This window comes from Palaemon carinicauda, chromosome 8 (genome assembly GCF_036898095.1).
Source record: "Palaemon carinicauda isolate YSFRI2023 chromosome 8, ASM3689809v2, whole genome shotgun sequence".
Lineage (NCBI taxonomy): Eukaryota > Metazoa > Arthropoda > Malacostraca > Decapoda > Palaemonidae > Palaemon > Palaemon carinicauda.
The window spans coordinates 135,586,862-135,608,454 of NC_090732.1; the positions used below are offsets into that span (position 1 = coordinate 135,586,862).

General features: G+C 44.7%; 1 protein-coding gene across 1 annotated transcript in view; it reads left to right on the top strand.

The window, feature by feature from the left end:
• The window catches only part of LOC137645459 (sorting nexin-17-like), a 169,667-nt gene that overhangs the window by 87,471 nt on the left and 60,603 nt on the right, over window positions 1-21,593 (top strand). The window contains exon 5 of the mRNA XM_068378264.1: window positions 8,049-8,133. Within this exon, the coding sequence (XP_068234365.1) occupies window positions 8,049-8,133 (85 nt within the window). The remainder of the gene's footprint in view (window positions 1-8,048; window positions 8,134-21,593) is intronic.

Consider the following 21,593-nt stretch of genomic DNA (forward strand, 5'->3'; position numbering starts at 1 on the left):
CCATATCCTGCCATTTAACTCCTAATATTCTTCTTAGGGTTTTGTTGTCAAATCTACAAAATCTGGTGAATTTTTTTTCTTTGTCATAATATGACTCATGTCCATACTGTAACTGATCTCACTAAACTGATTTTTATATGTAATTTCAGGCAATTTAATTTCCAAATTTTACTTAGCTTTTTTCAATTTTTCATTAAACTCCAATTCTAAAGACCCTGTATTAGAGATAATGATTCTACCTCATTTATCCTTTCTTTATCTAATTGTATTTCATCTTCCATTGCATATCCCGTTCTCATCTTCTGTCTTTCTTCTATTTATCTTGAGCCCACCCTCCCTTGATATTTCATGTATTCTGGGAAGCAAACATTGCAAATCCTGTGGTGGTCTGCTAATAAGGTCAACGGCATCAGCATACTCTAGGTCAAGTAATTTCCTTTTACCAATCTGGTCCAATCCTTCACCATCCTAAACTGTTCTATGCATTACAAAATCCATGAGGATGATAAACAGCATAGGTGACAACACATTCCTTTGGAGTCCTCCCCTGTTAAACTTTTGTTTGCACTTACTATGCTCATGAACAGACTTAATCAAAATTACATATTTAAGAAACTCCATAATAACGCAGGACTTTACACAAAATTGGCTGATGTGCACTGTAAAAGGCTTTTTCATAGTCCACAAAGGCCATCAAAAGCAGATTTCCATATTCTACACATTACTGTACAATGTCTTAAAATAAAAATTTGGTCAGTACAATTTCTACTCTTTTTCAAATCTCCTTGTTCATCTCTTAGCTTTTCATCAATTTTTCTCTCTAGTCTCTAGAATAAGCATACTATATATTTTCATTACAACTAACGTAAGTGTGATGCCTCTGTAATTATGGTAATTGAGTTAGGTCTCCCTTTTTATGGCATTTTCAACAATATTCCTAGCACCCATTCTTCAGGTTTTGCCTCTTCATGCCACATTCAACAAAAGAATCCTTTAAGTATTCTGGGGGTCATTGCATTTACGGCCAATATAATCTTGGCAGTTATTCCATCGTATCCAGGGGCTTTCCATCTCCTGAGTTATTTAATGATAGTTTCGACTTCAAACACACTGAATTCATTCTTGGGCACATCAAGATCTCCCTCAGCTTAAGGAATATCAATCAAATTACTACTTTCATATCTCCTATTCATGACCTCTACAAAGTGTTCCATCCAACATTGCCTTTCTTATTCTTCTGCTATTTAAAAAAATCCATTTCTCTTTTGTATGGATAAGTATATGCTTCTTTGTCCCATAGAGATTTCATTAATAATTCTATGAGCTATTCTCACACTATCCACACCCTGAATTCATAACTTCGTCAGCCTCATCTGCTTTTCTGTCTAGATATTCTCTCCAGTCATTCCTGGCTTTTCTTTTGACCTCGCTATCAATACGGGAATACTTAAGCATGCTTTATCTTGTAATTTTCCTTACTACCTCAAAAAACTTGACCATCAACTTCAGTCTTTGTCTTCTTTTTATAGTATCTCAAATATCATCGGATATCCATGGCTTTATCCTTAGAACTTCATGTCCCAAAACTTCACTACCAACTGACTGATATATGTTCTTAATATCACACCATTCTTAGTTAATTGTCTGCTCTTCATCTCTTAAAGTCTCTCAAGATTGCAAACCAATTCCTACACTCAATTGCAAAGATTTCTCTATGCTCATTCTAGAAGCTTAGTCGTATCAAATCTAGGTATTCTATTTACATTTCTGTTGGGTGCTTTCAGTTTTAATTACAGTGCGGCAATGAGGAGCTGGTGATCACTACCATAGTTTCTTATATTTCTCAGAGTCCTCTTCCTCTCTTTATTTATGGCTATGTGATCTATTTTATTTTTGTAATTGCTTCATGTTGAAGTCCATGTATATTTGTGGATGTCCTTGTGCTGTAAAAGAGTACCTCCAATGGCAAGATTCGTTTATTGAACAAAAGCTTATAAAATGTGCTCCATTTTCATTTGCAACTTCTCCAAGACCCTCAGCACCAATCACATTCTCTATACCTTGGTTATTCCTTCCAACTTTACCATTGAGGTCACCCATCACAATTTTCATATCGCTCTCTCTGGTACCTCATGTATTACATTCGGCAGTTCTTCATAGTATTCATCATTCCGTTCTTCAGGGAATCATTTGTTAGTGCATAGCAAACTATATCACTCATATTGCACTGCTTTGATTTAAATTTCATAAGTAACAATCTACTATTTACAGCTCTCCATTCAGTTAATGCCTTTTCTGCTCTTGGTTTAAAAGGTTTAAAGGTCACTCATTAATGGCAGAGGTAAGGGACAGTGTCATTGCTCTAGCAAGCAGGACAATGCCCTAGAGACTAGAGACTGACCATATACATAGGATCAGCACCCTAATCTCCTCTCCACCCACACTAGGACAAGGGAGGGCCAGGCAATGGCTGTTGAATACTCAGCAGGTAGACCTATAGGCTCCCCCAAATGCCCCATCCTTAGCTCACAAGGATGGTGAGGTTACAGCGATCAAAGGAACTTATGAGTTTGAGCAGCACTCGAACCCCAGTTTGGTGATCACCAGGCAAGGATGTTACCAACAGACCACCATAACCCGCCATCATCATTCCTACCCCTTGTCTTCCAGCTCTGTCTGATCTTCCTGAATAGATATATGAATTGCCTTGGTCTTGAGGTTCCCTTAAGGTATTAGGTTGGCTAGGGCACCAGTCACCCATTAAGATACTTCTGCCAGAGTGTTATTGGGTCTTCAGACTGGCCAGGCAGCACTACATTGGATCGCTCTCTCAGGTTACAGCTCATTTTTCCATTGCCTACACAAACACCGAATATTCTGGCCTACTCTTTCCTCAATCTGCTCTGTCCTCATATACCTGACAACACTGAGATTACCAAACAATTCTTATTCACTCAATGGGTTAACTGTAATTGTTCAGTGACTACTTTTCTCTTGATTAAGGTATAAGAGACTTTTTACCTATGGTAAGCAGCTCTTCTAGGATAAGGACACTCCAAAATCAGACCATAGTTCTCTAGTCTTAGGTAGTGCCATAGTCTCTGTACCATGGTATTCCATTGTATTGGATTAGAGTTCTCTTACTTGAGGGTACACTCGGGCACACTATTCTATTGTTTCTCTTCCTCTTGTTTTTTTCTGAAGTTTTTATTGTTTATACCGTATACCTCTATGTAGATGTGTTTGTGGTAGCTCAAGTCCAACTGATTACTGCCCAATTTCCATAACTCCCATATTATTTGAAGTGTTTGAATGTCTTTTGGTATTTTAGTTTGTTTATTGTTTTGGATAGTTCGGCTAATTCTACTTCATCTCTCATGGATTTTATTCTTATTTCCAATCTTTCATTTATTAGGTTTTTGGTCTTTTCTGATAGTTTTCCTGGATCTTCTTTAGGAACTTTTCCACCGATCTCTTGTACTGATTCCAATACAAATTTTGTTAAATTACTGTTCATTTCTTCTTTACTTGCTGCTATTTCATCATATAGCTGGGAGTACCTATTTTGTATTACAAAACTAAACTCATCAGATTTTTTTTCCTACTGTAGGGGTGTTTATTTTTTCTTAAACTTAACTTTTCCCTCATCAGATTTTTCTCTTATCACAGAATTGTTTATTTTCTTTCTTAAAATTAATTTTACTCTTTTAGTCGCCTCTTACGACACGCAGGGATAACGTTGGCGCTATTCTTGTTTTTATGCCCCCGCGGCCACAGGGGGCAGCAGTAGGGGATTCAGCATTATGAAGCTTCATCTGTGGTGGATAATGTGGGAGGGTGGGCTGTGACACCCTAGCAGTACCAGCTGAACTCGGTTGAGTCCCTTGTTAGGCTGGGAAGAACGTAGAGAGTAGAGGTCCCCTTTTTGTTTTTGTTTCCTTGTTGATGTCGGCTACCCCCCAAAATTGTGGAAGTGCCTTGGTATAAGTATGTGATTTTTGGAAGGAGATATCATCTAGGTTAATGTGGGTAAGGGTTAGGTTGGGTAGGGAATGTTGGCTGTTTGTCAGTGCGTATGGGCCAGGTAGTGAGAAAAGTGAAGAAGAGCGGAATGAGTTCTGGAATGAATTAACTAGGTGTGTAGAAGGACTGGGTAGAAGGAATTATGTAGTTGTCATGGGTGACTTAAATGCTAGAGTGGGCGCTGGAGAGGTAGAAGGTGTCATTGGGAAATATGGTGTACCAGGTGAAAATGAGAGTGGCGAGAGACTGGTAGATATGTGTGTTGAACAAGAGATGCTAATAAGTGCTAGCTTTTACAAAAAGAAAGATAAAAACAAGTATACATGGGTAAGAGTGGCAAATGGAAGAGTAGTAGAAAGGGCATTAATGGATTATGTGTTGTTAACTAAAAGAATGTTTGGAAGATTGAAAGACGTGCACGTGTTTAGGGGTATGGCTAACGGTATGTCTGATCATTTTTTGGTGGAAGGAAAATTAGTTGTAGCAAAAGAGTGGGGGAATCGAGTAGGTGGATGTAAAAGGGAGCTAGTGAGGATTGAAGAGCTAATAAAACCGGGGGTAAAAAGTAAATATCAGGAAAGGTTGAAAATGGCATGTGACGAAGTGAGAGTAAGAGAAACTGGTAATTTATAGGAGAAGTGGAAGTTAGTAAAAGAAAATTTGGTTGGGATTGCAAGTGATGTGTGTGGCAAGAAGGTTGTTGGAGGCAGCATGAGGAAGGGCAGTGAATGGTGGAATGAAGGAGTGAAGGTAAAAGTGGAAGAGAAAAAGAGAGCTTTTGAAGAATGGCTGCAGAGTAATAGTATAGAGAAGTATGAAAAATATAGAGAGAAAAATGTGGAAGTAAAGCGCAAGGTACCTGAGGCAAAGAGGGCAGCTGACCTGAGGTGGGGTCAGGGATTGGGTCAGTCATATGAAGAGAATAAAAAGAAGTTTTGGAAAGAAGTGAAGAGAGTAAGGAAGGCTGGCTCAAGAATTAAAGAGACAGTGAAAGATGGAAATGGAAGGTTGTTGAAAGGAGAGGAGGCAAGGAAAAGGTGGGCGGAATATTTTGAAAGTTTACTGAATGTTGAGGATAATAGGGAGGCAGATATAATTGCTGTTGCAGGTGTTGAGGTGCCGGTGATGGGAGATGAGAATGAGAGAGAGATACAATAGATGAAGTGAGGAGAGCACTAGATGAAACAAGAGTAGGAAAAGCATCTGGTATGGATGGTGTGAGAGCTGAGATGTTGAAGGAAGGAGGTGTGACTGTACTTGAATGGTTGGTGAGATTGTTTAATATGTGTTTTGTGTTGTCAATGGTACCAGTAGATTGGGTTTGTGCATGTATTGTACCACTATATAAGGTTAAGGGAGATGTGCATGAGTGTTGTAATTCAAGAGGTATTAGTTTGTTGAGTGTAGTTGGAAAAGTGTATGGTAGAGTAATGGTTAATAGGATTAAGGATAAAACAGAGAATGCAATCTTATAAGTACAGGGTGGTTTTAGAAGAGGTAGGGGTTGTATGAATCAGATTTTTACAGTTAGGCAAATATGCGAGAAATATTTAGCAAAAGGTAAGGAGGTGTATGTTGCGTTTATGGATCTGGAGAAGGCGTATGATAGAGTTGATAGGGAAGCAATGTGGAATGTGATGAGGTTATATGGAGTTGGTGGAAGGTTGTTGCAAGCAGTGAAAAGTTTCTACAAAGGTAGTAAAGCATGTGTTAGAATAGGAAATGAAGTGAGTGATTGGTTTCCGGTGAGAGTGGGGCTGAGACAGGGATGTGTGATGTCGCCGTTGTTGTTTAACTTGTATGTTGATGGAGTGGTGAGAGAGGTGAATGCTCGAGTGCTTGGACGAGGATTAAAACTGGTAGACGAGAATGACCATGAATGGGAGGTAAATCAGTTGTTGTTTGCAGATGATACTGTACTGATTGCAGACACAGAAGAGAAGCTTGACCGACTAGTGACAGAATTTGGAAGGGTGTGTGAGAGAAGGAAGTTGAGAGTTAATGTGGGTAAGAGTAAAGTTATGAGATGTACGAGAAGGGAAGGTGGTGCAAGGTTGAATGTCATGTTGAATGGAGAGTTACTTGTGGAGGTGGATCAGTTTAAGTACTTGGGGTCTGTTGTTGCAGCAAATGGTGGAGTGGAAGCAGATGTACGTCAGAGAGTGAATGAAGGTTGCAAAGTGTTGGGGGTAGTTAAGGGAGTAGTAAAAAATAGAGGGTTGGCCATGAATGTAAAAAGAGTAATATATGAGAAAGTGATTGTACCAACTGTGATGTATGGATCGGAGTTGTGGGGAATGAATGTGATGGAGAGACAGAAATTGAATGTGTTTGAGATGAAGTGTCTAAGGAGTATGGCTGGTGTATCTCGAGTAGATAGGGTTAGGAATGAAGTGGTGAGGGTGAGAACGGGTGTAAGAAATGAGTTAGCAGCTAGAGTGGATATGAATGTGTTGAGGTGGTTTGGCCATGTTGAGAGAATGAAAAATGGCTGTCTGCTAAAGAAGGTGATGAATGCAAGAGTTGATTTCAGAAGTACAAGAGGAAGGCCAAGGTTTGGGTGGATGGATGGAGTGAAGAAAGCTCTGGGTGATAGGAGGATAGATGTGAGAGTGGCAAGAGAGCGTGCTAGAAATAGGAATGAATGGCGAGCGATTGTGACGCAGTTCCAGTAGGCCTTGCTGCTTCCTCCGGTGCCTTAGATGACCGCGGAGGTAGCAACAGTACGGGATTCAGCATTATGAAGCTTCATCTGTGGTGGATAACGGGGGAGGGTGGGCTGTGGCACCTTAGCAGTACCAGCTGAACTCAGTTGAGTCCCTTGTCAGGCTGGGAGGAACGTAGAGAGTAGAGGTCCCCTTTTTGTTGTGTTTCATTTGTTGATATCGGCTACCCCCCAAAATTGGGGGAAGTTCCTTGGTATATGGATGTGATGTGTATTTAGACTTCATGTCCATTTTCTATGTTCCTTTTTATAAAAGAAAGTGTTCATGATTTTAAGATTGTTTCTTTCTGCAAATTCTACAAGCCTGTATCCTCTATCCTTCCTTGGGCCTACTCCAAATTTACCTACTGCTGATTCTCCTCTCTTCATTTGACCTACTTTAGCATCGAAATCACCCAAAACAAAAGTAGATTGAGTCTTCATATTTTTTCATAGATATCTCCAGATCTTCATAAAAAGCTTTTATTTTAAACTTCTTATTTAGTTTGATAATTAAGCCTACAATTCTATAACTAATATTACAAAATTCTTCCATGTTACCTGCAAGATTTTTATTAATAAGAAAACCCACTCCATTTTATTTGTTCTTTTCATGTCCCCAGAAGCAAAACTATATGGCCCTATTTTAATTCTATATAAAATTCCCCAGTTCATCTAATTCACTCAATCCTATTATATCTCAATTTATTTATTTCAGCTCTTCTAATAACACAGCAGGATCTTCTTCCCTAGACAGGTTCCTGACTTTGTATGTTGCGATTTTCAGTTTCCAAAGGTGGCTTGTTATAGTCTAAGAGATATTAGTACCCTTGCTGTAGAATGTAGAATGTAGCTGCCTGCCACTTTGGGCAGTTGTTCCACTGCTCCTTATAGCACCATTTCTAAGGTATAGATACTGCTAAATATACCAGAGAAAAAAGTTGAATGGAATGCCAGGAATATACTCAGCTCGCTCACCCTTATAGGGTGTTGGTTTAGTAACTGGGGCGTGTTAAAACCACTATCAGAGGTCTAGTTTACCAAATTACTAAAGAAAATAAAAGACCAAGGTGAGCTCTTTAGTGCAGAAACTTACAGCGCTAGAACACTTACAAAAAATATTTTGCCACAATTTTTTGCTAACCAAACGATGCTTGGCACTCAAAAGTGAGAAATTTACACTAGCTCATTGCATCAAGGGGTTTAAATAAAATTAAAAGATTATGTTAATTGTTTTATTTAATCTCTTGTTAAATTGTATGAACAAATATTATATCAAGCATAAAATATTTTTAATGTAAAACTGTTAATTTTTTTCCAGTTGTGAAAAGATTGCAGGACTTTGAAAGCCCTTATATATCTCAGAGATGCCTGAAAGGACTACACAGAATAGTTTTAAGGAAAAAGTAAGTATAGCAGTACAATGTTGTTCAGAATTCTCAAACACTTAGTTTTTCAATATTAAACTTACCCGGTGATCATATAGCTGTCAGCTCTGCTGCCCGACAGAAAAAACCTACGGACGGAATATGCCAGCGATCGCTATACAGGTGGGGGTGTACATCAACAGCGCCATCTGTCGAGTAGGTACTCAAGTACTTCATGTCAACACAGAACCAATTTTCTCTCTGTCGTGCCACCGGCAAGACCTACTAAATACGCTGTTGTTTTCTGGATTGATTTTCACGTTATTTGGTGAAGTATTCTTTCTGGTTATTAGCTTTCGCTGTGCAGAAGTTATCTTCAATACTTTCTCGCATTCTTTTGTTAGATTTTGGATTATTTGTTGACGACTTGGATAGATTTTGGATTCCCCCCTTTGACTAATTCAAGATGTCTGACCCTGCTCAAGTCCCTAAGTACAGGAAGTGTAGCGCTAGGGACTGTTCTAGGCGTCTTCCGAAGGCCTCTATCGATCCGCACACCGTTTGTTCCAATTGTAGGGGTAAAGCCTGTCAATTGGAAGATCGATGTGAGGAATGCGTTGGGCTTTCGGAATTCGATTTTCAAGAATTCCTGAAATATGCACGTAGGCTAGAGAAGGATAGGATCAGGAGGAGTTCGTCTCGCTCAATTGATTTTTCCTCTCCCCATGCCCCACAACCTATTCCTTCCCCTGTAGTGGTTGCACCCGACCCTCCTACTAGCTCTCATCAACCTCCGATGGCAGATATGATGCGCGCCATCCAGGCTCTAGGTGAGAGAGTCGAGTCATTGGCGAATGACCGCAATCAACTCATGGCTGACGTCAGGGAGTTGAAAGGTAAAAGTGCAGTGGGAAGTGAAGTGAGTGTCAGTGCAGTGAAAAGTGTCAGTGTTACGCATGAGGGTGCGTCTGTTCGTGCCTGTCGTCCTCCCAGTCCGGGACCTCTTGCAAGCTCCCAAGCCCAGGGGAGGAGCAATGTTGTACGACCAAAGGGTTCGACAGGCTTTAATCAGCGGACAGACGTTCCCTCCGTGGTTGCGGACGTATCTTGCCGAGATCGTCCCACCCACAAGAAGACGAGTGAGCCCGTTCATTCCTCGTCTGCGGAAGAGGTTTCTCGACAGAAACGCTGGACCAAGGTCTCACAACCTCTCAAACGCAAGGTCCCTTCCGAGCAAGTCCAACGGCCCAGGTGTAGCCACTGGGTCAGTTCGGACTCGCTGCAGTCCTCCGACGACTGCACACCTCCTAAGAGAGGCAAAGTGGTACCGCAGCAGGCAATAACTCCGTCTGTTGCCGCACCAGCTGCTGTAGACCCTAAGTGGTCTTTGCTGCAGTCTATGCAGACTCAGCTAGCTTCCTTTATGCAGGAGTATCGTGCGGAGAAGGTTGACGCTGCACCCGTTAGCCTACAACCAGCCACGGTTGTGCGCCCAGCTGACGCTGAGGCTGCCTGCTCCCACACTCCGGCTGTGAGAGCTCCACCACCTATGCGCAGTCGACCCTGCCAGACGCAAGTTGATGTTCGCCGACGCGCGGAACCCTCCGTTGACGTGCGTGAGCTACCACAACAACAGGAGGGTGGAGTTAAGCTGCCGTGTTTTGACGCGGTGCGTCAGCCTCCGCAACCCACGGTGGTCTCCACTATGCGCCCCCACTCAGCTATGGTTGTTGCCAGTTCTCAGACTGACCAACAGCGGCATGACGTTAGATCCAGTGCAGCTACGCATGCACCCGTGCTGCCGGACTCAGCCGTCCAGCTTTTATCTTCTCCTTTGCCGCTTCCTCCTCAGCATTCAGACGATGGACTCTCTGATGATGACGAAGCTGCTCATCTTGACGACCAACACTCAGACATCGACGAACCCAAGACTACGCCTCCCTCCTTAGACTTTAGGAAAGTGCTTGCGCTGTTTAAGGATTTGTATCCGGACCAGTTTGTGTCTGCAGCTCCACGCTCACCTCCCTCTGAGTTCGCTTTAGGCATGCAGTCAGCAGCTCCTGCCTTTACGAAGCTCGTACTCGCTCGCTCGTCCAAGAGAGCTTTAAGGGTACTGGGAGAGTGGTTGCAGGCCAAAAAGCAACTTGGGAAGACATCCTTCATGTTTCCCCCGGCCAAGCTTGCTTCCAGATCTAGCGTCTGGTATGCCACGGGAGAGGTTCTTGGCTTGGGAGTTCCTGCCTCTGCCCAGGGTGACTTCTCAAGTCTGGTAGACTCTCCCCGCAGGCTGGCTATGAGACGCTCCAAGATTTGCTGGACTCCTTCGGATATGGACCATCTTATGAAGGGAGTTTTCCGTGCATTCGAAGTCTTTAACTTCCTGGACTGGTGTTTGGGAGCGTTGAGCAGGAAGACCTCCCCTTCTGATAAGGAATCTTCCATGCTCATTATGTCCTGCATGGACAAAGCCATACGGGATGGGTCTAGCGAGCTTGCGGCTTCTTTCGTGTCTGGAGTTCTCAAGAAGCGGGATCACCTTTGCTCCTTCTTGTCAGCGGGAGTCACCCCATGTCAAAAGTCGGAACTGATGTTTGCTCCGCTCTCGAAGTGTCTCTTCCCTGAAGAGTTGATCAAGGAGATTGCCGCCTCCTTGATCCAGAAAGACACTCATGACCTGGTGGCGTCATCCGCACGCAAAGCCACCTCTTTACCCTCCGTGCCTAGACCCAGGATGGACACACCAGCGTCAAGGTTCATTCCGCCCTTTCGTGGCAGAGCCTCCAGCAGAGGAGGTACTCGTGCCGAAAGTCAACGTGGCAACAAGAAGAAGGGTTCCAAGTCCTCTAGAGGCAGAGTCTGACTGCCACCTTCTTCAGACAGCAGTGGGAGCCAGGCTCAAGAACTACTGGCAGGCCTGGAGAACAGGGGCGCAGACACACAGTCTGTGAAGTTACTCAGAGAGGGGTACAGGATTCCATTCTTGCGCAAGCCCCCTCTAGCAACAACTCCCATCGACCTCTCTCCCAGGTACAGAGAGGAGGACAAGAGGCTAGCTTTACAGCAAGAGGTGTCTCTCTTACTACAAAAGGGAGCGGTAGTCATAGTCCGGGACCATCAATCCCCGGGCTTCTACAACCGTCTCTTCTTAGTGGCGAAGAAGACAGGAGGGTGGAGACCGGTGCTCGACGTCAGTGCTCTGAATGTCTTTGTCACAAAGCAGACGTTCACCATGGAGACGACAAAGTCGGTTCTAGCATCGGTCAGGAAGGAAGACTGGATGGTCTCGTTAGACCTAAAGGACGCGTACTTTCACGTCCCCATCCACCCAGATTCCCAACCTTTTCTAAGGTTCGTTTTCGGGAAGGTTGTATACCATTTCCAAGCCCTGTGCTTTGGCCTAAGCACGGCACCTCTAGTGTTTACCAAACTGATGAGGAATATTGCCAAATTCCTGCATTTAGCAGACATCAGAGCCTCCCTCTATTTGGACGACTGGCTTTTAAGAGCTGCGTCAAGTCGTCGCTGTCTGGAGAATCTAGAATGGACTCTGGATCTGACCAAGGAATTGGGTCTCCTGGTCAATATGGAGAAGTCCCAATTCGTCCCATCCCAAACTATAGTATACCTAGGAATGGAGATTCAGAGTCAAGCTTTTCGGGCTTTTCCGTCGGCCCCCAGAATCAGTCAAGCCCAAGAATGCATCCAGAGCATGCTGAAGAAGAACCGATGTTCAGTCAGACAGTGGATGAGTCTGATAGGGACGCTTTCATCGCTGGACCAGTTCATCGCGTTAGGGAGACTCCACCTCCGACCCCTTCAGTTTCACCTAGCTGCTCACTGGAGAAAGGACAAGACGCTAGAAGCGGTCTCGGTTCCTATTTCCGAGAAGATGAAGTCTTCACTGACTTGGTGGAAGAACAACATTCTTCTCAGGGAGGGTCTGCCACTGGCTGTTCAGACCCCCGACCACCTTCTCTTCTCGGACGCATCGGACACGGGCTGGGGTGCGACACTGGACGGTCGGGAATGCTCGGGCACGTGGAATTTGGATCAAAGAGCGCTGCACATCAACTGCAAGGAGCTACTGGCAGTTCATCTGGCCTTGAGAAGCTTCAAGTCCCTCCTTCTAGGCAAGGTGGTGGAGGTGAACTCCGACAACACCACAGCCTTGGCGTACATCTCCAAGCAAGGAGGGACTCATTCGATGACGTTGTACGAGATCGCAAGGGACCTCCTCACCTGGTCAAGAGATCGAAACATATCCCTAGTAACGAGGTTCATTCAAGGCGACATGAATGTCATGGCAGACCGCCTCAGCCGGAAGGGTCAAATTATCCCAACAGAGTGGACCCTTCACAAGAATGTTTGCAACAGACTATGGGCCTTGTGGGGTCAGCTTACCATAGATCTGTTCGCTACCTCGATGACCAAGAGGCTCCCAAATTATTGCTCACCGATTCCGGACCCAGCAGCAGTTCATATAGATGCCTTTCTTCTGGATTGGTCCCATCTAGACCTTTATGCGTTCCCCCCGTTCAAGATTGTCAACAGAGTACTGCAGAAGTTCGCCTCTCACGAAGGGACAAGGTTGACGTTGGTTGCTCCCCTCTGGCCCGCGAGAGAATGGTTCACCGAGGTACTGCAATGGCTAGTAGACGTTCCCAGAACACTTCCCCTAAGAGTGGACCTTCTGCGTCAGCCGCATGTAAAGAAGGTACACCCAAGCCTCCACGCTCTTCGTCTGACTGCCTTCAGACTATCGAAAGACTCTCAAGAGCTAGAGGCTTTTCGAAGGAGGCAGCCAGAGCGATTGCTAGAGCGAGGAGGACATCCACTCTCAAAGTCTACCAGTCAAAGTGGGAAATCTTCCGAAGCTGGTGCAAGGCGAAATCAGTATCCTCAACCAGTACCTCTGTAACTCAGATAGCTGACTTCCTTTTATACCTAAGGAAGGAAAGATCCCTTTCAGCTCAAACGATCAAAGGTTACAGAAGCATGTTGGCAGCAGTCTTCCGTCACAGAGGCTTAGATCTTTCCAACAACAAAGATCTACAGGACCTCCTTAAGTCTTTTGAGACCTCGAAGGAGCGTCGGTTGGCCACACCAGGTTGGAACTTAGACGTGGTTTTAAGGTTCCTTATGTCAGCAAGGTTCGAACCGCTTCAATCAGCCTCTTTTAAAGATCTCACTTTGAAGACACTTTTCCTCGTCTGCTTAGCAACAGCTAAAAGAGTCAGTGAGATACACGCCTTCAGCAGGAACATAGGATTTACATCTGAAATGGCTACATGTTCCTTACAGCTTGGTTTTTTAGCCAAAAACGAACTCCCTTCTCGTCCTTGGCCCAAATCGTTCGACATTCTTGGTTGGAAATGAACAAGAAAGAGTCCTATGCCCAATAAGAGCTCTTAAGTACTATTTAAGACGTACTAAACCATTACGAGGACAATCAGAAGCTTTATGGTGCTCTATTAAGAAACCTTCTTTACCGATGTCGAAGAACGCAGTTTCTTATTATATCAGACTTTTGATTAGAGAAGCTCATTCACATCTGAATGAGGAAGACCATGCTTTGCTGAAGGTAAGGACACATGAAGTTAGAGCTGTCGCAACTTCAGTGGCCTTCAAACAAAACAGATCTCTGCAGAGTGTAATGGATGCAGCCTATTGGAGAAGCAAGTCAGTGTTCGCATCATTTTACCTTAAAGATGTCCAGTCTCTTTACGAGAACTGCTACACCCTGGGACCATTCGTAGCAGTGAGTGCAGTAGTAGGTGAGGGCTCAACCACTACATTCCCATAATCCCATAACCTTTTTTAATCTTTCTCTTGAAATGTTTTTATTGTTGTTTTTGGGTTGTACGGAAGGCTAAGAAGCCTTTCGCATCCTGGTTGATTTGGCGGGTGGTCAAATTCTTTTCTTGAGAAGCGCCTAGATTAGAGGTTTTGATGAGGTCCTTTAGTATGGGTTGCAACCCTTCATACTTCAGCTCCTAGGAGTCGCTCAGCATCCTATGAGGATCGCGAGGCTCAGTAAGGAAGACGTACTTAAAAAGGCAGAGTAATTGTTCAAGTCGACTTCCTTACCAGGTACTTATTAATTTTATGTTTGTTATTTTGAATAACTGCTAAAATGAAATACGGAATACTTAGCTTTTAATGTTAACATGTATGCTGGTCTCTACCCACCCCCCTGGGTGTGAATCAGCTACATGATCACCGGGTAAGTTTAATATTGAAAAATGTTATTTTCATTAGTAAAATAAATTTTTGAATATACTTACCCGGTGATCATAAATTAAAGGACCCACCCTTCCTCCCCAATAGAGACGCAGTGGACCGAGGAGAAAATTGGTTCTGTGTTGACATGAAGTACTTGAGTACCTACTCGACAGATGGCGCTGTTGATGTACACCCCCACCTGTATAGCGATCGCTGGCGTATTCCGTCCGTAGGTTTTTTCTGTCGGGCAGCAGAGCTGACAGCTACATGATCACTGGGTAAGTATATTCAAAAATTTATTTTACTAATGAAAATAACGTGTTTTGTGTTTTTGGGATTTGAGTGTTTGCCTTTTGAGTTTTTTTCAGTTCTTTTTAAGATGAAGTATGCACACTAGCTATTTAAGAAATCAAAAGTGCCCAGAATGTTTCTTTAACAAAAAAAATTATGCTAAAGGGATTAAGTAAGACTGTGTTAAGAGCTTTTGTTTATGAAAATAAGAAACTCATCTTTTGTTTTTTTGTCATTAATTGATTCAGAAGTTCAGTATTGAACTTCCAGTTTTAAATGAGTAATAGTACTGTACTACTGTATATTGTACATGCATTTTGAAATCTGAAATCAAAATTAAATGCAGTACTTGTTGGTAAAGGACCAATATCATAATGTTGACACACTGAATATATTAGACATAAGTAGTAATAACATAAGGCAGAGTTTTAAGATAGGAAGAGTATAGTACGAGAAGTTATGGTAACAATAGACTGAATAAGTTAGAGAACCTTATAAAGGCTATTGCTCTTAAATCTTGGAAACACGACTTCGTAGATAGCGTTGTTGCTGTCATAAATGGTAATGTCTTCATTATGGTTGTTTTTTAAACATTTAACTTAGCCGGTGGATACATATATAGCTAACGTCTCTGACGTCCGGCAGAAAATTCAAAACTCGCAGGCAATCGAAGATTGGGTAGCTAGGTGTACTACTAGCGCCACCACTCGTCAGGATACTGGAACCATTCCTCAAGTCCTCAGTTCTTCTCTGCCGCTGTGGCGACAACATTGGAACTTTCATGCTTGCGCATAACCTTCAAGTTTGCAACAGCTTTGGTGAAGTACTTGTTTTTTGGTTAATGACTTTCGCTTGATTGGATTATCTTACGATTTTTCCTGAAACTCTTTTTGTTTTGACTATTTTGACCCTTGCTTGTTTGATCTCTCTCTGGATATTCCATAATGACCGACTCTTCCCCAGTGTATAGGAAGTGTGTGAAAGGCTTTAAGACCCGCCTTCCTTAGGCCTCAATTGATCCCCACTCCATTTGTACTAAATGCCGAGTAAATTATGTATTTTTATGGATCGATGTGATGAATAGTTTAAGAAAATATTTTAAGAAAATTTTTGTCTTTTTAAAAGAAATTTTCTTTGGATAGTCTTCGATCTGTTTTCAAAGATTAACTAGCGTTCAGTTTATTTATGCTACGCAGTTTTCAGTATATCGTCATGATATTACGTTTTCACTTTGTATCAATTTTTAAGGTGTATTAGAGAAAAGGAACATGTTATTTTGCAATTGAATAGTTCTTTTAGTATTTTTCTTTAGTCAAATAGCCTTTTATTGTCGGAGAGTGAGTGGCTTGAGCCATTACTCTCGTAACTTAGAGAGAGAGAGAGAGAGAGAGAGAGAGAGAGAGAGAGAGAGAGAGAGAGAGAGAGAGAGAGAGAGAGAAAACGTAGTTCTTCTCGATCCAGATATTTATTCTGGTCCCAAGTCACTGTATAGGGAGAGAGAGAGAGAAAACGTACAGTAGTTCTTCGCGATCTAGTTTTTTATTCTCGTCCCAAGTCACTGTACAGGGAGAGAGAGAGAGAGAAAACGTAGTTCTTCGCGATCTAGTTTTTTATTCTCGTCCCAAGTCACTGAACCTTTTTAACTTATACTTTATATATTTCACTTTTACATTACTATATATATATATATATATATATATATATATATATATATATATATATATATATATATATATATATATATATATATATATATATATATATATATATATATATATATGTTTACTAATTATTACATGTACTGATGAGCCTACACTAAAGGACATATTTCGCGATCCTAGCCTTTTGGGTTAAGGGAGAATTTCTTGCTACGGACGGGGGTTAACTTTTGTCCTAGGTAAATCACTAAAGTGCCAGTGTTAGTGCAGTTAATGTGTTCAGTGCAGTGGAGGGTGCGTCTGCTTGAACCTGTCGTTCACCTAGCCTTAGACCTCTTTCAAGCTCCCCAACCCCTGGGAGAAGGAATGTCGATCGGCGAAAGGGTACGAGAGGTGTAGCCGCTCAAGCAGGCGTCCCCTCGAGCGTTCCTGATGTCGTATCACAGGACGTTCACCCTCACCCTAGGAAAGGTTAGGTTAAGTTTACATCGTCCTCGTATGATGTGCGTGACAGAGGACATGCAGCTACAGGCTGTCCTTGCTAATGCAGTCTTTTTAGTCTGCTGGCTATAAGGTAACTCCTCTTGCGTATCGAAAGCTTTACCGCAAACGTTTAAGCTTCCCAGTGAGCGGTCGTAGTAGCGGGCGAAGATTTTCGCGCGACCGCTTTACGCTACGTCGTACGTCAAGTTAGACGTTAAGTCGAAGAGCAAGTTAGAAGTGACTTTCAGCTCCATTCTTGTGACGCTATACGTCCAGTTATGTGAAGTCGAACAGCAAGTTTGACGTAAGTCGAACAACAAGTTTGACGTAAGTCGAACAGCAAGTTAGACGTGAAGTCGAACAGCAAGTTTGACGTGAAGTCGAACAGCAAGTTAGACGTGACGTTCAGCTCCTTTCTTGTGACTCTATATGTCAAGTTATACGTGACATCGTACGTCAAGTTGGCCTCTTCTTTCGCCAAGTTGATGCGCAGTCGTATGCGACGCCTAGCGTCAGAATCGCCCAACCAAACAGGCCATCAAAACTTCCATACTTCAGTTGGACTCTTGTCTGAGGAAGAGGCTGTTACACACCTTTCCTCGCTGGATGTTTTAGAAGAGTTCTTGCCTCATAGAAGTTTACCCTGGGAGCAGCAACTTCGACATCTTCTTATACTAAGATGGTTCTTTCTAGGTCTTGCTAGAAGCCTTGAAACTTTTAGGAAACTGGCTGCAGTCCAAGAATAGATCTTTGCAGTCTGTGTTTGCTTTTTTAATAATAATGAGTGTGGTTCAGATTATATCCTGCATGGACAAAGCCATAAGGGATGGATCAAATGAACTGGCTGCTCTTTTTACGGCGGGTTTCCTTAAGAAGAGAGAAACGCTGTGCTCCTTCCTGGCTACGGGAGTTACTCCTTGTCAGAAGTCGGAGCTTCTGTTTGCACCGCTTTCTCGTTCACTTTTTCCCCCAAGAACTTGTGAGGGAAATAGCTTCATCGCTAGCATTGAAGGACACCCATGACCTGGTATCTAAAACGGCTCGCAAGGTGCTGCCTTCGTCGTTTTCAGGCAGCAGACCGAAGGTGGAGACCCCTGCATCTAGGTTCATTCCTCCCTTTCGTGGTAGAGCCTCCAACAGAGGCAACTCTCGCTCTGATGGAAGACGAGGTAAAAGGAGGGGAGCTAGATCAAGTCGTGGCAGAGTCTGACTGCCCGCAACTTCAGGCAGCAGTAGGAGCCAGATTGAAGAACTTCTGGCAGGCTTGGGAGAGAAGAGGAGCAGATCAGTGGTCTGTCGTCTTGTTATAGGAGGGATACAAAATACCCTTTGTAAAGAAACCCCCTCTAGTCCAAGAGCCGATAGATGTCTCTCCCAGGTACCGGGAGGACGCAAGAAGACAAGCTTTGCTCATACAGGTGTCCCTTTTGGAGAAGACGCTAAACCACCAGTCTCCAGGCTTTTACAACCGCCTCTTCCTAGTTCCAAAGAACTCAGGGGGTTGGAGACCAGTGCTGGATGTGAGCGCGCTCAACGTGTTCATTCTGAAATCGAAGTTGTTCCGTAACCGAAATACAAACCACGCTATTTACAAAGGGTATTACTTTTAGCGTAGCTGAAATGGCGAGCCATTAGAATTTAACGAGGGTGTATTACCCCCGCGCTAGTTAGCGGGGGGGTAGGGGAGTGGTAGCTAGCTACCCCTCCTCCCCCTCACACACAGGTGAATACTCACTTTCACTTTTGGCTCGGACTGTGACAGACGTCTCTGTCTTGGTCCTCACTTGGCAGCCATTGTCTGTTTTGTCTTTACTTAATCGCTTACTTTTCATTTACTCAATATATATGTAAACATGTTTTCATGTTTGTATATATATTTGAGTATAGAAAAAAGTAAGTTTCCTTTTCAGATGTGTGTGTGTAGTGTACGATATCTACGTGGAGGCCTCGGCAGTTAGGCCACCACGGCGTATTTTTATGGGTGGCTATCTAGTTTGACTTATGTCTTTCTCTCTCTCTCTCTTGAGGTCGTTCACCCTTTTACTACGTGTTACTACGCCCTTGTAGCCTAGCTTCCTTTCCGTGTGGGGGGTTGCTACGCCGTACGTTTGTCTCAATTAGTTATGAATCTAATTGTAGTTGTTTTTTGTTTTTCAGCTTGTAGAACGATTCCTTTCGGGGTTTTCGTTCTTTCTTTAGTGTTCATTCTTTTTTAAATTACATAATTAAATAGTTACATAATTATAATTGTTATAATTCTGTTTTGGTTACAGCTCTCCTTCCGCAAGTGTAAGTGGTTGTGAGGGCACGTGCCTGTTGTGTAATTCTTGTTCCTTTCCCTCGGGATTCCTCTTCGGAGCCTTCCCGGGGGAATGAATGTGTACTAATATTATTTTTTTTTTTTTTTTTTTTACAGTTACCGATCTAGTTCGTTTTTGTAATATAGCAACGGTGTGAGCTGTCTGGTTGAGTCCTGGGGATTCGGCTGTTGCTGCCTCCCCCCCTTGTATTTTCGTCAGGGGCGTGTCTCCTTCTACTGGTAGTACTCTCGTGATGACGGACAGCTCTCTAGTTCATTTTAGAACACTCAGGAGGCTTGCCTCCTTGGGCGGATAACTTTCCTTCCGAGGGAAGTTTTTCCTGTCCAGGCTTGAGTTTTTCCCTTTTGGGGGGTTCTTCTCTTGCCTTTTTTTCGTGCGACTATGCTCTTGGTGCTGAGCGGTCGCACCTGCAGTTTCGCTCAAGGGGCTGGGCAACTGCAGGAGCTCCTCTTCGGAGGATTGCTCCTTTTAGGTCACTGGCTGACCAGTCTCTTCCACGAAGTGTTTCTCTTTCGTTCGCAAGAGAGTACACTCATAGAGACTCCTCTTCGGAGGTTTCTTCTGTTGCTGTTGCTCTCCCACGCCGTAAGGCCTACCGTCCGCCTCGTCGTAAGGGCCTCTCATCTCCCTATAAGGGTGCTTGAGGCGCCTTTTTGGATCTCCGTTTGCAACCTACAACTGCTTTTTCTCGATCTTCCGCCTTGGTGCAGATGGACAGCAGTCTGATCTCGTCTTCCGACGGGCAACGGTCTTCCCGACGGACAACGGTCTTCCCGACGGACAGCGGTCTTCCGACGGACATCAGTCTCCCGGCGGACAACGATCCCTTCGGGGCAAAGGGTTGCCCCCACGGGGGTTCTTCCCTTGCGTGTCAGGGTTTCCCTGCACGCCCTTCTGCTCATCAGCGCTCTCCTGTTCGTCAGCGCTTTCAAGATGATCTTCCCTGCGGTTCCTGTTGGTTCCTGTTACGCGCCCTGTGCGCCCACGTTCGCCCTCGCGATCTAGAACTTCGGTTCAGGTCAGGGTCAAGGACTCTTCTTCTTTGCGCAGGCTTCCACGCGTAGCCTTCTGCTCGTCAGCGATCATCAGCTCGTCAGCGATCATCAGCTCGCCAGCGATCATCAGCTCGCCAGCGATCATCAGCTCGTCAGCGATCATCAGCCCGCCAGCGATCATCAGCTCGCCGGCGATCTCCGGATCGCCCACGTGTGTTACAGCCGGCATGCCGACGTTCTCCAACACTTCTGAAGGAACATGGTTCGCCAGCTACTAGCTCACCTGCGCATGCTGATCGCCATCGCGCGACTCTCAACTGCGGATGCTGATCGCCATCGCGCGACCCTCAACTGCGGATGCTGATCGCCATCGCGCGACCCTCAACTGCGGATGCTGATCGCCATCGCGCGACCCTCGACTGCGGATGCTGATCGCCATCGCGCGACCCTCGACTGCGGATGCTGATCGCCATCGCGCGACCCTCAACTGCGGATGCTGATCGCCATCGCGCGACCCTCACCTGCGGATGCTGATCGCCATCGCGCGACCCTCAACTGCGGATGCTGATCGCCATCGCACGACCCTCAACTGCGAATGCTGATCGCCATCGCGCGACCGCACACCTGCGGATGCTGATCACCATCGCTCAACCCTGCGCATGCTGATCACCATCGCGCGACCCTCAACTGCGTATGCTGTTCGCCATCACGCGATCGCCCACCTGCAGATAACACAACGCGCCATCGCCAACCTGCGCGTTAGCGCTCACCAGCTCACCACCGATCGCTTGTTGATCCATATCGCCAGCGGTCCTCCTCGCCCACGCAGCAGCGCGTTTTCTCGCCATCGCGCTAACGCTTGCGTTCGACGCCTCGGACTCTCTCTCATTCACCTGCCCACCCTCACGACCGCTCGCCCGCGCGACCGCTCGCCCGTGCAACCGCGCGCCCACACGCCCACGTGCCTGCACGTCTACGTTCATGCTCTCCAATGTTCACCCACGCGCGAACCAACGGTTTTTTCCATCGCGCAGACGGATGGTGTTCCGTCGCGCGAACCTACAGTGTTTCTTCGCACAAATGTCGGCTTATTTCTTGCAGTATCCATTGCTCGTCTCTGGGTTATCGCTCGCCGACCACCAGGAATTCCCGTCGCGCGAGCTCCAGGGCAATTGCGACCACGATTCCCAATGGGGTTTTCGCAGCATGACCAGCCTGGTGAGTTCTTCTGGAGCGTATTTCCAGAACACTGCCTCACCCCGTAAACACAGAGCATGGCACTTGCAAGAATAGGAGAAACTTAAGGGAGATCTGAGCAACACTCCTCTATTCCTGAACCTGGGTTAGCCCTTCCCCGTCATTCCCTGGAAGGATTTTTGGCGGGTGGGGGCTTTCCGTTCGAGATTTCTCCATCGGACAAGGGGTGACTGCTTACCTCTTCCTCTGGGAGCTTACCAGGTTCTTTCCCTCCTCGGTTACGGCCCGAGGTTTGGTTCAAGGAAGCTACAGGAAGATCAAGGGTACTTTCC